Raw genomic sequence first — 21,641 nt, 5'->3', positions numbered from 1 at the left:
ACTAGACCACTGTATGCACTCAAAAATCAATAGGTTCAATCCTGATACTAGCGTACAGGTATTGGTCCAGGAAAACAATGGGATAAAAAGATAGGAGAGTATCAAGTAATTAAAGGAAAATGAAAACTAATGTGAAGCAATAAACCAGGAGATGGATGATAGTTTTTCAACAAAACTATTGTATGTAAGACATACTTTTGCATGTTACTTACCTTGTATCCTCTTTGAACACAGCTGGGCTCTTGAAGTGGGAAGGAGGTATGTGAGCACAGCACCACATGGCACGGATATGCCTGACAGTTATATTGGGTTTAATTATAAATGAAGGGAATAATAAATTATTTCTCTCCATCACCCAACTCTACTGTTGCTTCAGGAAGCACTGAAAAGCAAAACACATCACATTTGCCTTGAAAAATGGTAAAGTCTGTTTTACAGAGCAAAACTGTGGGTAAGTTTGAAGCACAGAGTTTGATGGGCAGCGTGGTGGGGCTGGCAGAAAATCACTCCCTGGTAGGACCTGGTGGGGGCAGCTGCAGGACCCATTCCCAGAAGGCGATTTCCTCTCAGCCCTTGCTAGCTGGCAGTTCTGCTTCATGTGGTCCAGAGTCCCAGGGCCAGAAGTGAAGCTCAGAGGGTCAGAACACGGGCAGCACAGCACTTGGTGTCCTTAGGGGTTCAAAAAGCCCGGGTGATTTAATACAAAAGTATCAAGCTCAGCAGAAAAGAACAGGTTCATAATCATTATTAAAGAGGGAAAGCGTTTGTCTTGTCATTAAGTTCAAAAAAACACTAATGTGACATTATTTTCTTTCTCATGTTCAAGGCACCTGTGGTAACGATTAGGAAGGCTTTTCTAATGCCAAGAGTTAAGCTGCCTTTTCAATTTTTTTTTTTTTTTATATATATATATATATATTAAGTACAGAAGCAGCTTAGTTGCACTGGCACAGTATGAACTCCACTTCTTGAAAATCTTAAAATTCACAAACATGGAGAAAAGACATTAAGCAATGAAGACAGGTATGTGCCTCCAAATGCTTTCAGAATCGCAGGGGAACAGCACAAAAAACACTGCAAAAAGAGAGAGGTCACATACCACCTTGGGACAGACAGACAAGGACCTGGGCAACTTTCTCCAAACCACCCTGGAAGTCTGTGACATGGCATTGAACTGCATTCAGACTTTAAGTTGTATAGCTCATGATGGCATCCAATCTCCTCTCTATGATGGTAATTTTATTCAGCAGCTTGGCTACCAAAAAATTATTCTAGCAGACAAAACCAGTACTGTTGGAGGACAGTACTTCATCATATTTAAGGTACTGTCATAAAGTACTTGAGTCATATTTAAATTTGATTTCTGGCCCAAAAAAACAGAGGGAAGGAAAATGATCATGAAAGAAAACAAAAGACATCCTGGTTTTAATCTTGAATTTTCACTGTAGCTACTGGACAGCTGCAACAAAACACAGGAAACTTGTCTTGAGTAGTTGTTCGAGTCTCTAATTAGAGAAGGGAAAAAGGAAAGCTACAGAGAGAGGCAGGGATCAGGAGAGAGGTGAACGAAGGCACAGGGAATAGCAGGATCTCGGATTAACATTCTGCACGCTGCTCAGAGCAGAGCTGCCATGTCACCAGAGCAGAGCATCTTTTGGAAAGTGAGCTAGTGACATAGTATTGCTGAGAGAAATGCTTGGCCTCAGATTGCTGTGCTGGTTTTGCACCTGTGGTATCTTCACAAGTTTTTTTTAGCATCTTCTGTGATCCTTTGATTTCTCTGCCCTGTTCCACTCCTATTAACATTAAAAAATACTATCGCAACATAAAAACTGTGTGAAAACATCTATTACAGTTAGGATGTATTTGCAACTTGTACACAAGGAAGTGTACATACCCTAAAGCGCTGTCATAAATCTTCCAGGAGAAAGCAGCACTGAACCTGGTGCTGCTGCTGCTTCAATTGCTGCGTTAAGAAGCTGGTTCTTTCAACTTTCTTGATTTGATTTCCCTGTCCTCTCCAAGTCCCCTCCAGGCAAACTTAGTTTTGGACAAGTACCTTGTGAGGGGCATAACACACCCAGGTATCTTCTGCATGCACCTCTGAACAGCAGCTCCCCAGGCTGGGGGACAGCAAGTCTCCATTAAAACACTGGAAGGCACTAAGTAAGTCATTCCGGAAACTTGACTAACACAAAACAAAAACAAAGGCAAGACCAAGAAAGTGAATGCTGGAGACTTTCACATATTAGGAAAAGATTTTGTAAAAAATAAATGCGTTAGTCCAGTTATGTTTTACCCAGGATAAAACAACTATTAAAAATAACAAATACCCAAAGAAGTGCTCCCCAACTAAGCAGTTTACAGCTAACTATGAAGTATGGAGTCGCTACGATGAGTGGTGTTTTGAAATGAACTATTTTTTTTTAATATATCAGCTGATAAGAGACATTCTATGAATACAAACATTTGTTTTGCTTATAATCTTGGATTAACACAAAGCTTCTAAAAAGATCAATCCTTTATTTGAAGTACCTGGGCTGATAATTTTCCTGATCAAGTTTTCACTCCAAACAAGCATTCACCTGCTCATCTGATATGCACGTTTCCTGCCACATCAGAAAAGCTATGAATATTCACCAACCTGCTTCGAGCTCACTTCTAGGCTTACTACTTATTTAGAAAAACACCACATTTTTAAGGGTTTATTACTGTAACATGATGGCAAAAAGCAATTGATGTGTCAGCCTTCCTTTCGAGACTATAAGATGTCTATGTTAAGGAATAAGTGTCCAACCACTGAAACTGCAGCAGCAGAACCCATTTCACCTGCAGGCTCCACTCTGCTGTGGGCAAGCAGCCGTGTTACCACTTCCCACTGTCCTTTCCTCAGGAGGACCTGGGGAACCTTTCCTTGGCACACGACCAGATGTGCCAAGCATGAGACACCAGCATGTGATGGAGACACGGCTGTCACATGAGCAGCAGTGACACCTGCACTCTCTCTTGTCCCAGGAAAGGAATTGTGTGTTGAAATGTTTTTGGGTACCTCCTACACTAAGCATACCTCCCGCTGCCTTGGAAGCGAGTCTGACAAGCCAGCCATCCTTCCCTGCCAAAACCCAGATGAATTCTGGTGGTGCCATTCCCCAGCCTTACTGTTCTTCGGCTGACCTCAGTTCACATTGTATTGTACAAGTCTGCAAAGAAACCACGGGATAGGAACACATCAACCACCACAAAACCAGTGAGTCCCCCCGATGACCAGCTACATGATGTGACAAATCCATTTAATTGTGCAGACTTCTAAGGCACCACCATTGCAGACCAAGTGCACAAGCCCTCCCGGCCAGGCATCTATGGGTGCCACATTCCAAGTTCCTGTCTCTGACATTTACAGCCTTTTCAGCTTGAGGTCTGATGTTTGCCAGTTTTACTTGTGTGTTACAGCAGGGTGCAAGAAAAGCACCATTGTTTGCTTCTGCATACCAAGGACAAAAGATGCAACATTGCTTAGTCTATTTCCTCTGTCTCCGTCACCCTTTTTCTCAGCTCTGATTCTCCATCACTTGCAACAGGAACTTCAATTTAGGCAAAGCTTATCAGTCACAGGTTGGATGTGGTCTGCTGAATATCTACTAAGACAAAATAATATTAAAAATGCCTAATACACATTCCTCCATTCATTACCAAATCAACTACATCAAACTGTAGCTCCTGTAAACCGTGTGGAAAACCAGCATGCAATCACAGAATTTAAAGCCATAACATATTGCACATCGATAACAAAAAATGGAATTAAGTTTATACAAGCATTTCAAATTGCTCATTTGAGTAGTACCCAAATTGATATGCTACTCTTCTACAAAATCTGCGCTCACATGCAGTATGATAGTTTTTATCATTCTAAATAAACTTGCAAATAATAGTTTGAATCCATGTAGATAAACATTTCGTCTCAAAGTCCCCTGTAACTACACACTGATTATGTGCAAATTCGGTCAGTGAAGAGAATGGGACACTGGTAGAAATAGTCAGCTAAGCTCATGTCTGCAGCAGTATTGTACTGGCCAGAGATTGTTACACTTTGTTTAAGTATTAAAAATATCTGCATATTTGATGAAAGCATAACTAGATCAAGTCACACTGCTGGGAATCACCATGACCAAAGTCCAACTGAAGCAGCACTTCCATGAGTTCTACCAGCGCCACCTCTGAAGGTGGTACTGTTCGAGAAGCTCTACTGTAGCAGGCAAGCATACCACTGATACAGAACTGCACAAAGAAAAATAACCCCAAAACTATTGAGAATTGCATAAAAAAGGAAAAAAGTTGAAATTTAGTCTGATCACATCAATGTTCATCAGTATTCTGAACTGTTTGCATAGCACTTAAGCTCATCAAGGAGCCTGATGCTACAGCTATAGCGACACACCAAGCTATACTACAATACTACAGATGCTGTTAATTAACTGTATTGAAAAGTTTCTGCCACTGTTTGCAGCAATCCTCTCATTTTACAATAACAAAGTATTATTGAAAAGAGTAAATACTCAGTAGATTTAAATACTTGTGGGGTGTGGTTTGTTGTTTTTTTTTTTTCCTTAAATGCTTGTTCAACATCTTTAATTAAATCTTCCTTCAGTTTGTGTCCAGGCTGCAACATACATTCAAGGCAGAGGAATTTGATTGAAGAAATGCAGTACTGATAAGGATATTTCCCTTGAAACAAAAAAAGTATTCTCCCTGGGCATCTATAACATATGCTGAAGATAGACATTTCAAGATCATAAAACTGATTAAGCCCATACAAATAAAACAAATACACATACAGGTCCATATACGGACCATGCAGTTTTAAAACCTATCATTAGCTTGAGATTGAAGGTTTCAAATTTCATAATTAATCTGAATTTCAGGGGCATCACAAATAACCATACTCCTGGGAAACTGAATAGCTCTCCTGACTGGAGACAGCAGAAGACAAAAGGTTTTTCTAATTTATCACGAAAGGTGGCAACGTGTATGAGTTCCACAGAGCTGACATGACACAACAGCCTGGTTACCCGTTCTTTGCCTCAGCTTGCTGCCTGTGTTTCTAAAGGTATCCCTACTCTGAAGCTTGAATGTGTGAAACATTCATCACTTGTTCACAAAAAAACCAAACAGGAACATCTCTAAAAGCCAAGAAGTATACTCCTCCCATCGTGCTACAGGAACATTTTTTTTCCTTTGCAAATACGGTACAGAAAAGTAAAAAAAAAAAAAAAAAAAAATCGACATCCAAGATAAACTACTGATGTTCACAATACAAAGTTTACCCTTACTGCAAATGTTTCATTTATTTTATATTTCTCTTCTGAGGGGAAAAAAAAAATTCAGCAGTGAAATTCAGTTCAACTTCATCCTTCAAAATTTAAACTCTTAAAAACATACAATAGCAATAAGCCAACATACTGGCAACAACTTGAAGGAAGAGTTAATGATGTATATGACTTAAATAGCAGAACATAAAACCCCTGAAGGTAAAGTCTCTGGAACAGAAAACACTGGAGATGTCATTTCTCTTGTCCCACTATTCCAGGATCAGTTACTGAAAATCCTTCCCCACACACTCACACTAGTGTGTTGATGGCTCTGCAAAACTAGCTGGGGCCAGGATGTAAATACTACATTTTTTCCTCTAGAAAACAAACACATAAATGCAGGGAAAAGATTAATTGCATATTTTGATAAGATGAGCAGAATTCCATTTTACTTATTTCCAAAAACATGCTTTTTCCATCCTATAGCTGATTTGTTGTTTGTTTTTTCTTTAAATACAGCTGCCCTCCTCACTCCAAACGCTATTTTTCATACAACAGATTAAGGCACTCCAGTTGGTCAATCTGTGTTAAGGATTTTTTTTTTTCCTGGATCTGTTGTTATAAACTATATATAGATGACTCCTGAAGGGCTTTTACACGGCACCACTGTGCCTCAGGAAAGTCCAACTCACATCTCCAATGTCTGTCCAGACAGAGTGTCCCAGAGGGAAAGACATGTCAGGAACATTCCACATCTCATATCACGATAATACACATAGCACCAAAATACAGTTTAACCATATTAATCCTTAAACTGTGTTTCTACTAACAATAAACAAACTATGTCATCTATTACCTTGGACAGAGTGGTTTCCCATCTGGAATTAGAAAAAGAGTTTTTAAAAAAGCACAGTGTAAAAAGGGCCTGTGTCTAGCTTATTACTCTATGAATAACTGAATGATTCTTAGGTCATGACACAATACTGTCAGTGCAACTTCACAGAATATATTCCTTACACTCACTGACTTAGTATTAACAGAATAATGCACGGGAGATTCAACACAGCAAAGGCTTAAATAAAATCTCTGGTCATAAGAAATTAGCCTACTTTCAATATTCTTAATGCTTACTGTTCCGTTGAGAATTTTGTTGCTCCACAGCATGGAAAAAGCAAACAAATCACAAAACCAAATATTAGAATATATTTTTTTTTATTTTTTATAAATAACTTATCTGTTACAAAGACAGTTTACCCAGCTAAATCACAAAACCATCAACTCAAGATATCCAAATTAGGTTTTATTAATAAACAGGTAAAAACTGATTTGTCAATCTTCACATAGAACTGCAGATGAAGCTGAAAAACAAGGCCTCAATTTATAAACAAAATGCATTGAATGCAAGTGCTTTGGGTCTACTGCCTAATTACCTGGGACTGGCATTTTCTTCCCACATACAAAAAAAATGCATAGCCTTCAAAACAAAGGCCTCTGTGCATTCACATAGATCACTTGTAAAACTCCTAATAAAAGTGTCCACTGGCAAATGTTTACAGTGGGTGACAGTTACTTTTTCTCTTGCTACATGATTAGCACTCCCTCCAGCCTCACGCTAAGTGCTGCTACATAATTCTTTGCGTGCCGTCTTTCATGCATACTGTACTGGAATTCCATTTTCTTGATCTCGGTTACATACATCCCCGATCACGTGAATATTTTCCTTAAAAAACATAGATCATCAAAATAAAGAGATGCTTGAGGTTGCTTCAGTGTTCAAGTCTGTTTGATTTCTCTTTTCCAGCCTTTATTTCAGTTGTCCTAAATATTGCTATCCTTGTTTTCTATAAATATGAGACTTCACCACAAAGTCAGGTTTAGAAACTGGCTGCCAAAACAGGAAAGCATTTAAAGTCCTTGAACAAAGCTGTACGATGCTGCTGCTGTTGATTTTGGCACTGTATGTATTTCCCCAATGAATCTCTCTTCAGGAGTCTGCAAGATACCCAGCAGATGAAGCAAGCTTAAATCGGATGCTGATCTGTTGGTGGGTGGAAAGTTTCTTAGTACAAAGTTTCCTCACGCCAGACAAAACGCTACCTTGTGTCACCCACCGTAAAACTCAGTGTACAGAGTGAACTATATGCGTAACGCTTCCAACTTTTCCTGCATTTTTACCATGCTGCATCTGCAGGTCTTCACAGATCATCAGCATTTAAAAGAGCAATGTACAGAATGAGCAGAGGAAAGCTATTTTGTGCATAGTTTCTTATTAATGCTCTTATTTTAAGGCATTGCTTCTCTCAGATAAAAGCTTAAAAAAAAGGGACATGATCGCGCTTAATCACTTAAAGGGAAAAAAAAAGAAAGTTAACAAAAAGACTATTACACTATACATACAGAAGTACAAGAAAATAATAAAGGTGAAGAAAAGAAATCACTTAAAGCAGGCTCTAGAGCTATGTACAGTAGGAAAAGCTCTGGGGTATTTCACTGTGTGTATTGTACAGACAACGCATGCAGTTTTTCCTTTTCATCTTTAGACATGATTGTATTGATTTCTGGCTTCACAGAGATGTTTTCAGGGAAGACAAGGCAAAGAGTACCACTGATTTGTGAAGTTCTTCCCTTTATCGAAGGCACTGTGTGGCAGCAAACAGTTTAAACAGTCAAACCTTGTTCCTTTTAGATCTCCTCTGTGCATGTAGTGTTTCACTGAAAGCTCTGAAAACAAAAACGCTAGCACTCTATTCCTTTCCCCTGTCAAAATTCAGTAGTGACATTGGGGCAGAGAGGAAGATGGGCAACACCCAAGCACTGAACATGGTGTGTGTTACTGGGATACTGGTAATACTGTACATGGTTAAGGCAGCTGACAACTGAGTCTTTCAGCAGATTACCTTTCAGCTGATGAAGTTCAACTGCCTGTGACACAACACTGAGGTATGACTAGCTCTGTGGGCTGACATTTGACATTAGCAAAATACCATCTCGTCACATCTTCAATTTTGCAAAATCCTACAGATAAATGCTTTTTTTGCCCCCCAATGATTGGATAGTTCCTTGTATGTTTGCTGTAGTTTTACAAAAGGTACCCGGCCTGTAGGCTCAGAAATGCCTGGGCATTTCACACTGTTCACAGCGATTTAAGGCCGGATGATTTAAAAAAGTACAGGCAGTACAACTCCACTGAGCTCCCTCATCTTCATCTGTGTCTGGAACAGTCTTTGGTGTTTTCACAATGGACCTCTGATCTGTGACATGAAAGAGATAAGATAAGTAGTTACTAACCAAGAGCAGCATGGAAAGAATTTTGAGATTTTTTTTTTTCAGTAACAGAGAACTATCTTGCTCCTCTGAGAACAGTACAGTTACTACAAGTGACAGAGGCAGCTTTTTACCACCCCCTTGACTACAGCTTGGTTGTAAGTCAGCCAAATGGCATAAGGTGAAACTATAAAAAGCAAGTTTCCCATCCCTCCACTCCGCTTTCTTCCCTTTTGCTCTCAGTTCAAAGTTGTTGCATGAAAAGGAGATAAAATTTGGAAATCAACCAGCACAGCAAACATGCACAAGAAATCCGAGTTCTACGGAGCAGTATAAAATTCATTATGACAAAAAATAAGCACTCTTTAGCCTTTTGACATATTTAACATTTTGACACTAGAATGAGTAACATCAGTTCTTCCTCAAACCAGATCAGTCAGATATACTGAAGAAAAATCACTGCCTAGCTCTGTACTGCTATACAGAAATCCTCCCAAGCACACAAGTGCATCTTTTTGCATGACGTGTTAAGACAACAATCTTTAACTATTTTCAAAGAGAAAAGATTAAAAGAGAAGAAAAGGATGAAAAGAGAGAAGAGTGACTTCGGAAGTTATGGGTTCCTGGTTTAGGCAACTGCAGAAAAGTCTTTTAGCCAATTATTTCAACTAGAGAGCGCCTCATTAGCAATTAGACCACTGCAACTGCTGCAAAATGACAGTGACAGCTTCAGGAAGCACAATGCTACTGACCACAATGGCAAAAAACCTTATTTTTCATTCTTTTGTGAACAGTGGTAATTCTGGTTTAAGTCACAGCTACGTCACAGTTAAATTGAAACTTTAAATAAAATTAACTAAAAATTAAAGTAAATGAAGGGCCAAGATACAGCAGTGATAGTTTTTTAAAAAGAAGAAAAGAAAGAGAGAATAAGAGGTACTTCAGACATTTACAAACCAGTCAGGGCTCACTTTGCATTTTTCAAGACAGGTTGTACCAAATTATTAAACAGCTAAAGTTGTGAGTTCCTAGAAGATGAGTTAATGCAAACATTAAGAACTAGTCACAGAAAATTAATTTTAATTTTCTTCTTTGATAGGTTATTTTTTATTTGCTGTAAAGGGAAGTAAGTGAGAGAACTTCAGAAAACCTCTTCATGGTTCAGCTGTAAAATGTGTCTAATAGGACTGCATATGGATTTAAGTTTAACTCAGTATTTTCACTAACAGCTTGGATAATGAAGGATAAAAAAACCCTTCTAAAGCATGAAGAACTGCATCAGCTTGGAGGATTTACAAACTGTTTAGAGGACAAGAAAAATGCAGTTTATCTAGACCATTTTGAAGTACTGAATGATCAGAAATCCATAAAATGAGATTCTGTAACAACATTTACTGTATACCACAAGGCCCAATCACACATATATGTGAAGAACTTCCTGGAGAGAAAGACATTAGGGTGGTCTGACTACAGCTCAGAGTATGATGCTGTTGCAAACAAGTTAATTTCATCCTCTGCTTTATGTAACATACAAGAGGTAACTATTCTGTTTTGTTTGACATCCCATTAGGGTAAGAAACTTACTGACAAGTAGAATGATCAAAACCAACTAATAAATTCTGCAATACTGACTGTCCTACTGGGCAACATTCCTTTCCTCTTCAACTATCTAAAAATATATTTAACAATAGTTAGATAACGCTTTTATGTAAATTGTCAAGCAAATTCCTAGAGTAGGCAGGAAGTTCAGGCAGTGTAACCAAACTGAGTTATTGTAACGTGTAAATAAATCCATTCTTCAGCAAGGTCATTTAAGCAAGTTTCAAACATCACTATGCAATGTCTCTCATGCTTATTTAAAAAAAAGATGAATGCCTCCATCTACTTCCATACCCCCTGACATATTATCCACCTTTAAACATGCCCCGTTTGATATGCTTCTCTTTCCTGAATGTATGAACAGAGGAAACAAGAGCAAGCAGAAGCATATTTACTGCCAATACAAATAAAATGAAAGGTTTATATGCTTTTGAAGTAATCTATTTCATAATCAACATTTAAACTAGATTCATAGAACTTGATATTAGATGCAAACCAGGTATTAGCATTAAATCCAAATTTTACCAATACAGTACCTTTGGGTTTTGGTGGCACCGGACCAAGAAATCCAATATTATCGTAAAAATTATGAATAGCGCTGGGATTAAAATGTGGTCCTAAAAATAAAAAAGAGACAGTGCCGCAGTTTTAAAAATAAACTTGGATAGGAAAGCATATCAGGATTTTTTTTGGCAGCAATTCTGAAGCAGTTCCTGTTATTCACTTATCACCCTTTATATCAAGGTGTCAATAGAGACCCAAGTGAGATATTAGTGATGTCAATAATACACTTAAAGAAACTTACTGCCCAGAATATGCAATGTAAGGTCAGAAACAGAATCCAGCAGTCAAACTCCTTAAATATATATTTTCTGCCACTCTTAAATATTTAATAGCATTTTATTAGTAAATTTTACCTGAGACTTTTTCTAAATTGTAACTATACCGAAAGAGATGTGCTATCTACTATACAGAATATCATATATGCTTAGATTCAATACGCAAAGGAACTTGTAACACAAATATACTGTAACAGATAAAATCACGCACAATTTGAATATTCTATTTAAGGTCAAGTTTTTAGTGCAGCATTACACTCAGCACACCTGCCTACATTCTTCTTATCTGCAGGAACACTGTCTGAAGAAGATCCTCCACTTGACTGAAGTGATCTAACAGCTTGCTGCTGCTCAACGTGGAAAGTGTTGGTCCCTTCCCTCTCGCTATCTCAGTTCTCCCTTCCCATGCCTCTCCCTCACATCAGCTGTAGCAAGCTCTTCCACCAACGCAACATTTTTTTTGCTTGGTTAGTGAGCAGAATCTGCTCTGCAAAGGGTCTAAAAAGCCAATACAGAGCCGGAGCACAGTAAGCAGCAAGAGAGGGAAGCAGAAGGAGCAAGGGACCTCCTGTTGGCAGCTCTTGAATTGGCTCAGCTGTCTCATAATTTCACCTCATGACCCAAGGCTGTGTGCCTGCAGACAAGGGAACTGGAAGGATGAGAGCATACTGTAAGTTCCAACTGTACTTTGTATTTGCTAACTTGGGAGGCTGAATACAAGCAGAAGAGAGAGAGATGGACACATCCGCATGGCAGTATCATTTAGAAAACTTCTCTCCCTTTTTTGATATTCAACCAGATATCCACAACCTCTCTTGTCTCCCCAGCATTTATTAAGTAAATGGCATCACAAGTTTCTCTCTTCTGAACTAAATATGAGATAGAAATGACCGTGGGATTAGGAAAATCATAAAGGCAACAACAACAGGCTTAGAAGGCAATTACTTCCATGGTTTCACTCAAACTAATGTGATGATTTTGCAAAGTGCATATTACCCATCATTTATAACACAGAGGCTTTTGACACATGCAGACAGTGAGGAAAAAAAGATTAAAAAATTGGACATTTACAGTTGCTGATGTACAAAGACATACTGTACCTCTTGCTTGAAAAAGGTCAATCTCTTTAGTAAGGCAATCTATGTCTATCTGCAGCTGCCTGTTACAACTTCTTAACTGTTGCATTTCTTCCAGCTGAAAAATGAAATCTGCCTGTTAGACTAAGTTTTCCCATTTTACTATCAGTTATCATTCATGCAGAGATAGACAGCACTTATTCATTTTAGAAGTGAAGATAAAATAATCTTCCCTTACAGTGACCTTCCTTCTAATCCAAGCATAATCTTACAAAAAGCTTTTAGACCCACTGAATTCTTCCCTCTCTGACAAGACTTCAGGGTTGACTGAACAACTCCAGACTGTGGTCAGAACACCAGATCTATGGTTGACCAACAGCTGATCTTCTGGCACTGAAATCTGGTGCATTAATCAATTTCTTTGAGATTGGTATTTGCATGAAGACTAAAAAATATTTTGTGTGGAAAGCAGTCTAAGTGTTAAGTTGCCTTTAAGAACATCTTGAAGGACTACCAGGTCAAGTTTTGTGGCTGCCTTTAAAAGCAACACTTAAAGCAGTTAACAAACTGAAAGGTTGTGGTTAAACAATGCATATTTAGTCTTTAAACTATACTGTTTACCAGTTTAATTCTACCTTTACTGCCTGTCACTAGTATATTGTCAATATATGAGTAATTGTTCCTTTCAGTTTATTGTGACAGACCACACTTGTGGTTTAGGTTTATAGCCTATAGACATCTCAACTTACTGATGGAATTTGGGAAACAGAATTCGATCTTTTCAGGCGCCTTCGTGTTAGATTATTCTCCATTTCATTGACCTCTGATTTTAGTTTATCCAACTTTTTCTTTTGAACCTCAAGTTCTCGTTGAAGTCGCTCCATCCTGGACTTCTGGTGTACCAGTAGAGCTGCAATACATAAAGTCTCATTTTATCTACTTTATTATCCTCGACATGGCGACATCAGATAAAGATGAAAGTGAGTTTTCTTTTGGGAAAGCACAGACAAAACCAATGCTACAGACTGCTTTCCCATTTTCCACATAAGAAAATCTCTGCCATAAGACAAAGTGTTGTATTTCTGATAACAACACAAATCAGTTACAGACACCAAGCAAATACAATGAGAAAGTCATACAACATAACAGATGACCACGCAAAATTTAGCTGTAATCTGTGAAAGCATTTTTCAAGAACCCAACCAATCTACAAGAATGACTCCCAGAAATTGAACAACAAACATTTCCTTGCATTGTATGCAGTCCAACCATTGTAGAACAGGTACTGTATGAAGAGGATTTCAGTGAGATGGCTGCAATATAGAGCACTATATATATGCTAAATAAGCATCAGGATTTTGATTTTTATTGTTATTTGGATCAGAACAGTGTTCTGGTCATAGCAGGAGACATCAAATGAAACTGAAACCAAGTACTACAAGCAATACTGCTGGCAAACATTAGTTATATTTATCACAGAAGCTGGACTGTATGCCATTTTATCCCTAAACTATGGTGCAAACCCACTAGCTCAGCTTCTAATTTTTGTCACTGTTTACTACTTGTAAAGAAAATAGCATGAGGAGACCTAATTTAGAAACTATGAAGTCAGCATTTTAAACCACAGCTTTTTAAAGCTATGAAGAAGTAACAGAAGATGCAATCAAATTAATACAATTTAAGGAGTCTATTTCATTAAAGGTAGGTATACTGTTAAAGGTAGGTATATACTGTTACTATACCAATGAGCAGACAACATTGCTCAAAGCAGTAACACCTTATATAAAAAAAAGTATTTCATTAAATAAACCAAACAATCATTTAAACTTCTGCACAGCCATTCATTCATCCATCCATTAAATTGCTGAATCATACACACCAGTTTCAGTTTCACAGACTATGCACATGTTCATAGCACTGTGGAAATAATAAAAAATAGCAAGAACAAAATATTTTAAAAAGGTTAAATTTGGTTCACAAAGTGTTTAAGCAAAAGTCTGGTTGGAACATAATGTTTAACTCATCATGATTTCTTCAGGTACCACAACATCAAAAGCACTCAAATTTGGTTGGGGAGGCTTTCTGAGTAGCAGAAGAAAAAAAAGGCACATCAAAAAGAATCAACTTTTCACATCTTCAGCAAGTAGAACTACCATCTGCTGCAATTCCTGCTTGTTCTTTCATTCACACATCATATTTTGTCTTCCAGAGTTTCTTCAAAAGGAGGAACTATGCCAAACTATTTTTGTACAGTATTACTGCAAGGCTTTACTGGGATTCAGCCTAGGTTTCTGAGTCACACGTGTTCAGAAGCTACTGAAAATCACGTCTCAGATCTTGAATGCTGACATAACCTGTTTTCCCAAAAATAAGACCAAAAATAAGCTCTAGCATGATTTTTCAGGATGCTTGAAATATAAGCTCCACTCCCTAAATAAGCCCTAATTACAGTTCATTACAAAAGTCAATTTAAATAGTGTCCAGTCAATTTAAATACTGTCCATACATGTAAAAAGTATAAGTTTTGGAACAAAAATTAATATAAGACCCTGCTGTATTTTTGGGGAAACAGGGCAGCTGAATAAGTAATTTGAATTGTTTTTGCTACTATGTGACTGGAAATGTAATGATTTATTGTCTAGACCTTAGGATTTGTATTATGTGGAGACACTCACTTGGTTGAACCTTTGGTTGAAATTTAACTCTCCCCTGAAGGATAAAAAAAGATAAATGAGGAATTCAAAGCTTCAGTGGCCAAAGGATGGACGATTGCCAAGATCATCCTAAACAAAGGGTATAGGAACTAGGTGAAAAGTAAAGGTAGCAGGGGGAGACCACAACCTCAGACTCAATACACATCCCATACTTGGAAAAGCTGAGCATGCATAGAAAAATTAAGGTGGACTGTACTTATACACTTAAGCCAGCAAAGATTAGATCAAGGAACTTCAAGTATGTATAAATAAGTTGTCAGGAGTGGCTAAAAGCTAAAATGTATAAATATGTAACTCAGCCTGCCTCTGGTGTACTAGCTTTGCAAAGGATTGCTCAGCACCCTTTTGTGGGCAGAATCATAGATAAAGCAAATACCTCAACCCTGTGTGTGAATTGGTATCTGCACACGGGACAACAATCCCACTTTCTGGGACAACAAAATGACAAAGCTGCTTGAGCTTGTTTGGTTTTGTTCAATTTAGAGATGTTTGCATAAATAGGCACCTTTACTTGGGGTAGAGCCACTAGTCACACTGTAGTTAAGAGTTGCGGCTGTGCTGATGTGCAATATAAAAACATAGTAACTGAAATCGCAAGATAAAGATTTTTGCTGAAGACTTGGAATCATCAAGTAAGTAGTCTCAAAAGACAGCCCTGTCAAACTATGGATGCAGGCTGCTGAGCAGCCAGCTCACTGGACATGGTGAGGGAGAGCACTACCAGAGCATCTCCAGGACACACAGCGAGCTCTCTCACTTCTGTGAGAGAGAAATTAAGGGGTCATGGAACTGAACAGGGACCAGAAGGCACTGATGGATACTCACATGTTCTTCATTTTCACATCACTTTCTAGACATGGTCCAATTTATTCTCTTAGCAGCTTTGTGACTACTTTACCATTTCAGTTTCAAATCCCAACAGATTTTAAATACAATAATTACAAAATTACCATTATGATTAAAGAAGAATAATTTCTTGATATCGCTATGCTAAACTTCTACTATTAAAAATAACTTGGATAAGGGACTGGCAAGACATTGATTGAAATGGTAGCATTCACAAGCAATTTGGTAATTTTGCTTAAATGCCAATTTGGCAGCTGTAGGAAAAATGTGGTGGGGAAGAAAAAAAACCCCCATAACCCACTGCAGTATTTATTTATGTAAAAGAGCAATTTAAGTATTCAGCTCCCTCTAGTGTCAATCAAAGCAACTGAAAACATTAAGAAAAATTTCAGTGCATCTCTGAATCAAATGCAATTCAGCTACTAGATCTAGCTTACGTTGTGCACAAGGAGACTTTTCATGGCCTTTTTGGTAATGCTCTGCTTCTTGCAGGAAGGGGATTCCACCTATGCAGGCAGCACAGGCACACCCAAATTTACTTAACCTGGAGTACAAGCCAGTAAGTCTCAGACATCCTTAAAAAGAAGCTATTTACTGTAATCAATCTATCTACTGTAATCATCCTAGCAAAAGGAGAACAAAGACTGCCTCCTTGACTCATCATTTTTGTACCATAACCAGAATAGACTTCAATGTTTTAACTATGTGCAAACAGGGTACTGTGCACACACAATTGTTTCAGCTTCTGCATGTTCACCATTTCCTTTGACATTAAAATGCACATTTTCTACAAAAAAGCTGTAAATCATTATAATCACAGGGAATGTGAAAGTCAGAGTACAAAAGTTCACTTTTCCTAGAGACTTACTCAAACAGGTACTGAGTATACCTGTAAATCAGAAAATGGATGCATAATTGTTTTCTCAAAGCCTCTGTGAATCTGAATTTTTTAAAAATTATTGTTTTATAGTGTCTTTTACTATTTTAAGTGTTTCCAAGAAAAAAACTAATCTAGGAACACTACTGTTTCATCCTACTCTACTGATCTACGAATTTTTGAAATTTCTTAGTTCGCCAAATATGGACGAAAGGGGAATTCTGGCAATGCAATTATTCTGTGGCAGTGGGTTAGTGAAATTCTCAGGACACACTTACGTTTGCACACATTTTCAAACTCTGTATCTGAAGCTGCACAAAATTCAGTCATTGAATATGCAATTTCAACAGTTCACATCAATTTTTTTTTAATTCACCCTTTCCAATACTCCTTTATTTTTTTTAAAAAGAGCTTCACTGAGAGTGAAACCTGATATACAGAGCCAAATATATGCCAGGGAGCAACACTTGCAGATAGGTCCAACACACCTTCTATTCTCCTGGGTTGGACCATGCATTATGAATGTATTTCACTGGAACAAAGTGAAGGAAGTCTCCTTTTTCCCCAAAGCAACTCCACCTTCCACATTCCTTCTACCCCAAGCCAGTTTCAGTTCTCCTTGCCAAGGTAAGGAGCATTCTGGACAAAAATGGAAAAGCTGATGAAAATACATTTTTCTCTAATCATGGTCAGAGAAACTACCCATCTGTCCTGAGGCTAAAATGAAAACAAGACACTAGCATGGAAGGTTTTTTGCAGAGTTTCGCTAAATTGGAAGCAGCTTAGAACATGGCTTCACAATGGAAAGCATGAAGTTGCTCAAATCACACTTCCAGTATGTAACAGAAATAAGCCAAATCTAAGTAAAAGATTCAAATTTAAAAGCAATAATTAGGACTACCAGATATCAAGATTGCACAAGTAAGTCCATCACAGAGTTTTAAACTTTCCAAAGATCAAATCATAACAAAAATTAAAAATACTGCACTTGTTGCAGCAGAAATGGAGGAACACATGCCGGAAATTGTAAACACTTCTGAATATAAAGAACTTCATAATCATGAGTTTACATGAACTAGTGAAGGACACAGCAGGACAGCATTTCCCTAAAGTCATCAGAAAGCCAAAAGCCGCACCAGCCCACATCATGCATCTATATTTCATCTTCATCTAGACTTCATCTAAAAACTGCATTGTCTTGGCTTCAGAACAACTGGGCTCCAGAGCAGGTAGGAGCCAGTCAATGCTTTTGAACTCCAGGCTGCATGCCAGAACGGGGTGTCACAAGCTTGTCTCAGCTTGATAAACTGGATGCTGGAGATTGTGCAGGAAGTCAGGTTACAGCAGACACTGCTACCAGGGGTACAGGAGATGATGAGCTATACGTGATAGAGGTCAGTTCCATCAGAAAGGCAGAACAGGAGAAAGGCACCTTTTGGGGAAGAGTGTCCCTAAAATGCAAAATGCTTGGGAAGCAAGTTCATGATCTCAAACAGTATTTAGAGCCTAAGGACAAAATTCTGATTGCTTAATTTCTGGGTATCTAAAGTCTTCTAGGACTAAAACAGTCAGACAAGTCTCCCTTCAGAGCAAGGAAAGGGAATATCACATCTGGAGAGCAATTAGTTTTGCTTATCTGCAGACGAATCAGTTTCTGAAGTTAACTTTTCATTAATTGTAAAAGATGGTCTAGGATGTTAGTTTTTCAGTTTTGACACCTAACCTTTAGACACTTAAGTTAGCATGGATTGTTCTCTTGAAGATATAATTATATCCAGAAGTAGTGCACAAGCTATAATCAGTTTCTAGTTTACTTCATTACTATAGTAGTGCAGATGCAGACCAGGCTCCCACTGTTCTGATCACTGTACTTGCTTATACAAAACAAAATGGCTAAATTAATCTGAAGAACTTCTAGAATAGCTATGGAACAAGCCATTTTTTTAAATGTGGAATTGTTTGTGAAGTCCAAAGAGGACTAATAAGGTCAAAGAGAAATTATTTTGACATCCTATCTTGACTATTGCTTAAATATCCTAAGACTTATTCAAAATCCTTGTACAACAAGTCCACAGGAGGATTAATAAACCATAAGGTTGGTAATAAAAGCATGCAAAAAAACATGAAAACAGAAGAAAAAGACTAGCAGGTTGGGGTGTTGTATAAAATATTTTAAGTTTCACCCTCCCATTACACCACTGATCCCTTAAAACAGCTTTCTTTGGTGAGGTGGTCCTCTCACATTCTCTAACAGAAGTAAGTATCAAGACTTTAAGCATTTTATTGTCAGGCACACATGAAGAAACATGGAAGAAAGCAATTCATCCCAGTAATTGCTTCTGAAGTCTGCTTTTCTTGCTTCTTAAATAACACTCACAGAAAGAAAAAGAAATGAGAACTTTATCCAATGGAAACAGTATCTCAACTGATTAAAAAATCTGCTAGTAGACTTTTAACTTTAAATTGTTAGGACAAACTGAACAAGCTTAGATGTTTCTTTCAGAACAACATAAAAATGAAGATGCTATGACTCCACTTCATTAAACAGATAGTGTTATCTACTTAAGACAAACAGAATAATTATCTCCAAGTATTAAGTTACATGTCTTCACTATAAAAAGAAATTATTTGCTTATAAAGCTTTTTTATTTATCAAGTGTTCACATATGCTGAAGTTGAAGGTACTGTATTAACATCACAAAGGCTTATCAACCGTTTCCTGTTCTGTAATCTACATTCTGATTTGACAACCTGGTTGAAATCTCTACTATTTATATGAAGAATATTACCTTGCGTGTAGGCAGCATCATCAGATCCCATACTCAATTTCCGTGCATCACTGATCCTATCCACATGTGCTAAAACAGGGTCAGTAAGATGCTGGATACCCTCTGGTTCAACATAGTGATCAGGAAGGTTTAGAAGGTTTGTAGGTTCAAAGGTTGGGGACACTACCCCTGGGGAAACTGCAGGGGGCTTATTTGGAGAAACTGTAATTTTAAAAGTATATTTTGTGTTAGGCTGCGTAACCACCACTCGAGGAGAGGTTGCAGTGGTGCTGTTGCCCACTGCTCGACTCTTGGGTGGATGGTGATGAATAAATGCAGGACCCATGCTTACTTGACCAGACATATTCCTAGAAGTGGTAGATACTCCAGGATTTGTTGATATGAAAAGCGTGGGCTGGTTCCGCACAACTTGATCATCTCCTGCTGTGGCATTTGCTGAAATGTAGACCTTAGGTTGACCACGTGTGATCACGTCATCAGTATTTGGAGGACTGGCCGATATGTAAACAGTGGGTTGACTTCTACTTAATGTCTGGCTGTTGAGGGAAGAGGGAGTAGTGGAAGTGCGAGGGCCAGTTGAACGCAACTTAGAAGAATTGTTTCTTTGCGGTGGTTCAAGTTTGATTTCAATTTGGTTTTTGCGAGGTCCTGTGGATATATTCTGAATGTTGTATTGGCTATGCGCAGACGATTGTGAGCTACCAGATGAATGAATCATAGGTGCTTGTGGAGTAGTAGGAGAACTGATAGGCATATAGACATGAGAAGTCTGGTGGCCTTGCTGATTTGGCTGCGTTGAGTGCTGCAATGAGGTATGTGGCATAGTACTGGATGTAGGAAGAGTAGTCCAGGGACTTGGCTGCGAAGGCTGGTAGACTTGCTGAGGGTGCATGGGATTAAACTGAGATGCCCAGCCTGGCTGCTGCTGTGTCTGTCGAGTGGTACCACTAGGAGGTGTGATGTAAGGCCTAATATAGATAGAATTTCCCTGTGGACTGTTAAGTACAGGAGGAGGTACACCATGTATGTGCAAAGATGTAGGGGTGTTGCGACCAGGCTGAATATTTGGGGCTAAAGTTACCATAATGGGGTTGAATCTGGGCGTTTGTTGAGACAAGTTAGATACTCCTTTGCTGCCTAGGTGAAATCCAAGGTGCTGCCCTGGATTAGAAGTACTAACTGTATTACCCATCCCAAAGACATTAAATCCTTGTGGAACCTGCGCAGGTGCTGTCTGTGGTTCCTGCTGAAACAGTTCATTGTTGGACTGACTGGTTTGAAGGTGTCCATCACTAACGCTGTGAGCTAGAGTCCTACTTCCATTCATTCTACTTCCTTCTCTTCCATGGTGATACACATTCTGTGACTGTAAATCCAAATTAAGAGATGTCATGTGATTTCGTAGTCCAGGAATCCCAGAGTCATCCGAAAAACTTAGGTCTCCTTCACCGTAGAGATACTTCGTGCTCTCCTGAGAGAGAACTGCACAACAGGCATCCAAATTATTGTTATTCTATAAAAGACAGATGAAAGTTTGACATTACTGATAAAATATTGTCACAGATATATATGCATCCAACCACCGTTCAAAAATTGTCAATGTAGCTAGCATCAAACAGAAAGCTTTAGGTGGCTGGCTCACATAGCTACTACACATGCACAAGGGGCTTGCATGTGAAACTTCACTATTTTGAGAACACCAACTTGGTCACTGGCACCAAGAGCAGAGGTTGGCACTGCTGCTGAAGCAGTGACAGGGAGATATGTGACCTTGACAAGCTAACACCACACAATATGATACACCTTAGATGAATACTTTCACTATTCCTTCTCAGTTTCCAGACAGCCTTCAGTAATGACCAAGTCTCTGGCTTGAGGGGGAAGATGACAGAAGGAACTGACTCACAGCACACGTGTATTACTAATTAATGACTTAAAAACAAAAAAATCAAAATACATGTTCATTTTAAATGTTTTCCCAAATACTTCAAAACCAGTTATGCATTATCTCTTGCTGAAAATGGAAAGTGAATCTTATTTAGAAGAGAAACATGCTGATGCAAGGAGTTGTACATGACTTTAAAGGAAATGTTAAAAACTCAGTATATGTATAAAGCATAATTACTCTTTTGCAAGATTAAACTATTAATGGAAAACCCAGGGGACACTTGAAATTTCATTTTAAACCACTGCTCACAAAGCTGTTAAACACATACATTTGTATAAGTTACTTTATAAAAGCTGTAATAGGATGACTTGAAACAAAACCCACAATCTAGCTAATTTGCTTTTTAAAGACATTTCAGAAGCAAACTTCTAATCTCTCTTCTC

At 38.3% G+C, this 21,641-nt stretch overlaps 1 protein-coding gene across 3 annotated transcripts in view; it reads right to left on the bottom strand.

Annotated features, from left to right (window-relative positions):
- Window positions 1-6,501: 6,501 nt before the first annotated feature.
- Window positions 6,502-21,641, bottom strand: part of TAB2 (TGF-beta activated kinase 1 (MAP3K7) binding protein 2) — a 63,164-nt gene continuing 48,024 nt past the window's right edge. For all 3 annotated transcript variants that reach the window (XM_065834438.2, XM_071806413.1, XM_071806414.1), the window contains exons 3-7: window positions 19,311-20,823; window positions 12,834-12,994; window positions 12,109-12,202; window positions 10,706-10,786; window positions 6,502-8,557 (exon numbers count right to left, since the gene is read on the bottom strand). In XM_065834438.2, the coding sequence (XP_065690510.2) occupies window positions 8,412-8,557; window positions 10,706-10,786; window positions 12,109-12,202; window positions 12,834-12,994; window positions 19,311-20,823 (1,995 nt within the window). In that variant the 3' untranslated portion in view covers window positions 6,502-8,411. The remainder of the gene's footprint in view (window positions 8,558-10,705; window positions 10,787-12,108; window positions 12,203-12,833; window positions 12,995-19,310; window positions 20,824-21,641) is intronic.

This window comes from Patagioenas fasciata, chromosome 3 (assembly GCF_037038585.1).
Source record: "Patagioenas fasciata isolate bPatFas1 chromosome 3, bPatFas1.hap1, whole genome shotgun sequence".
NCBI lineage: Eukaryota > Metazoa > Chordata > Aves > Columbiformes > Columbidae > Patagioenas > Patagioenas fasciata.
This window is presented reverse-complemented; position numbering and strand designations above follow the sequence as displayed.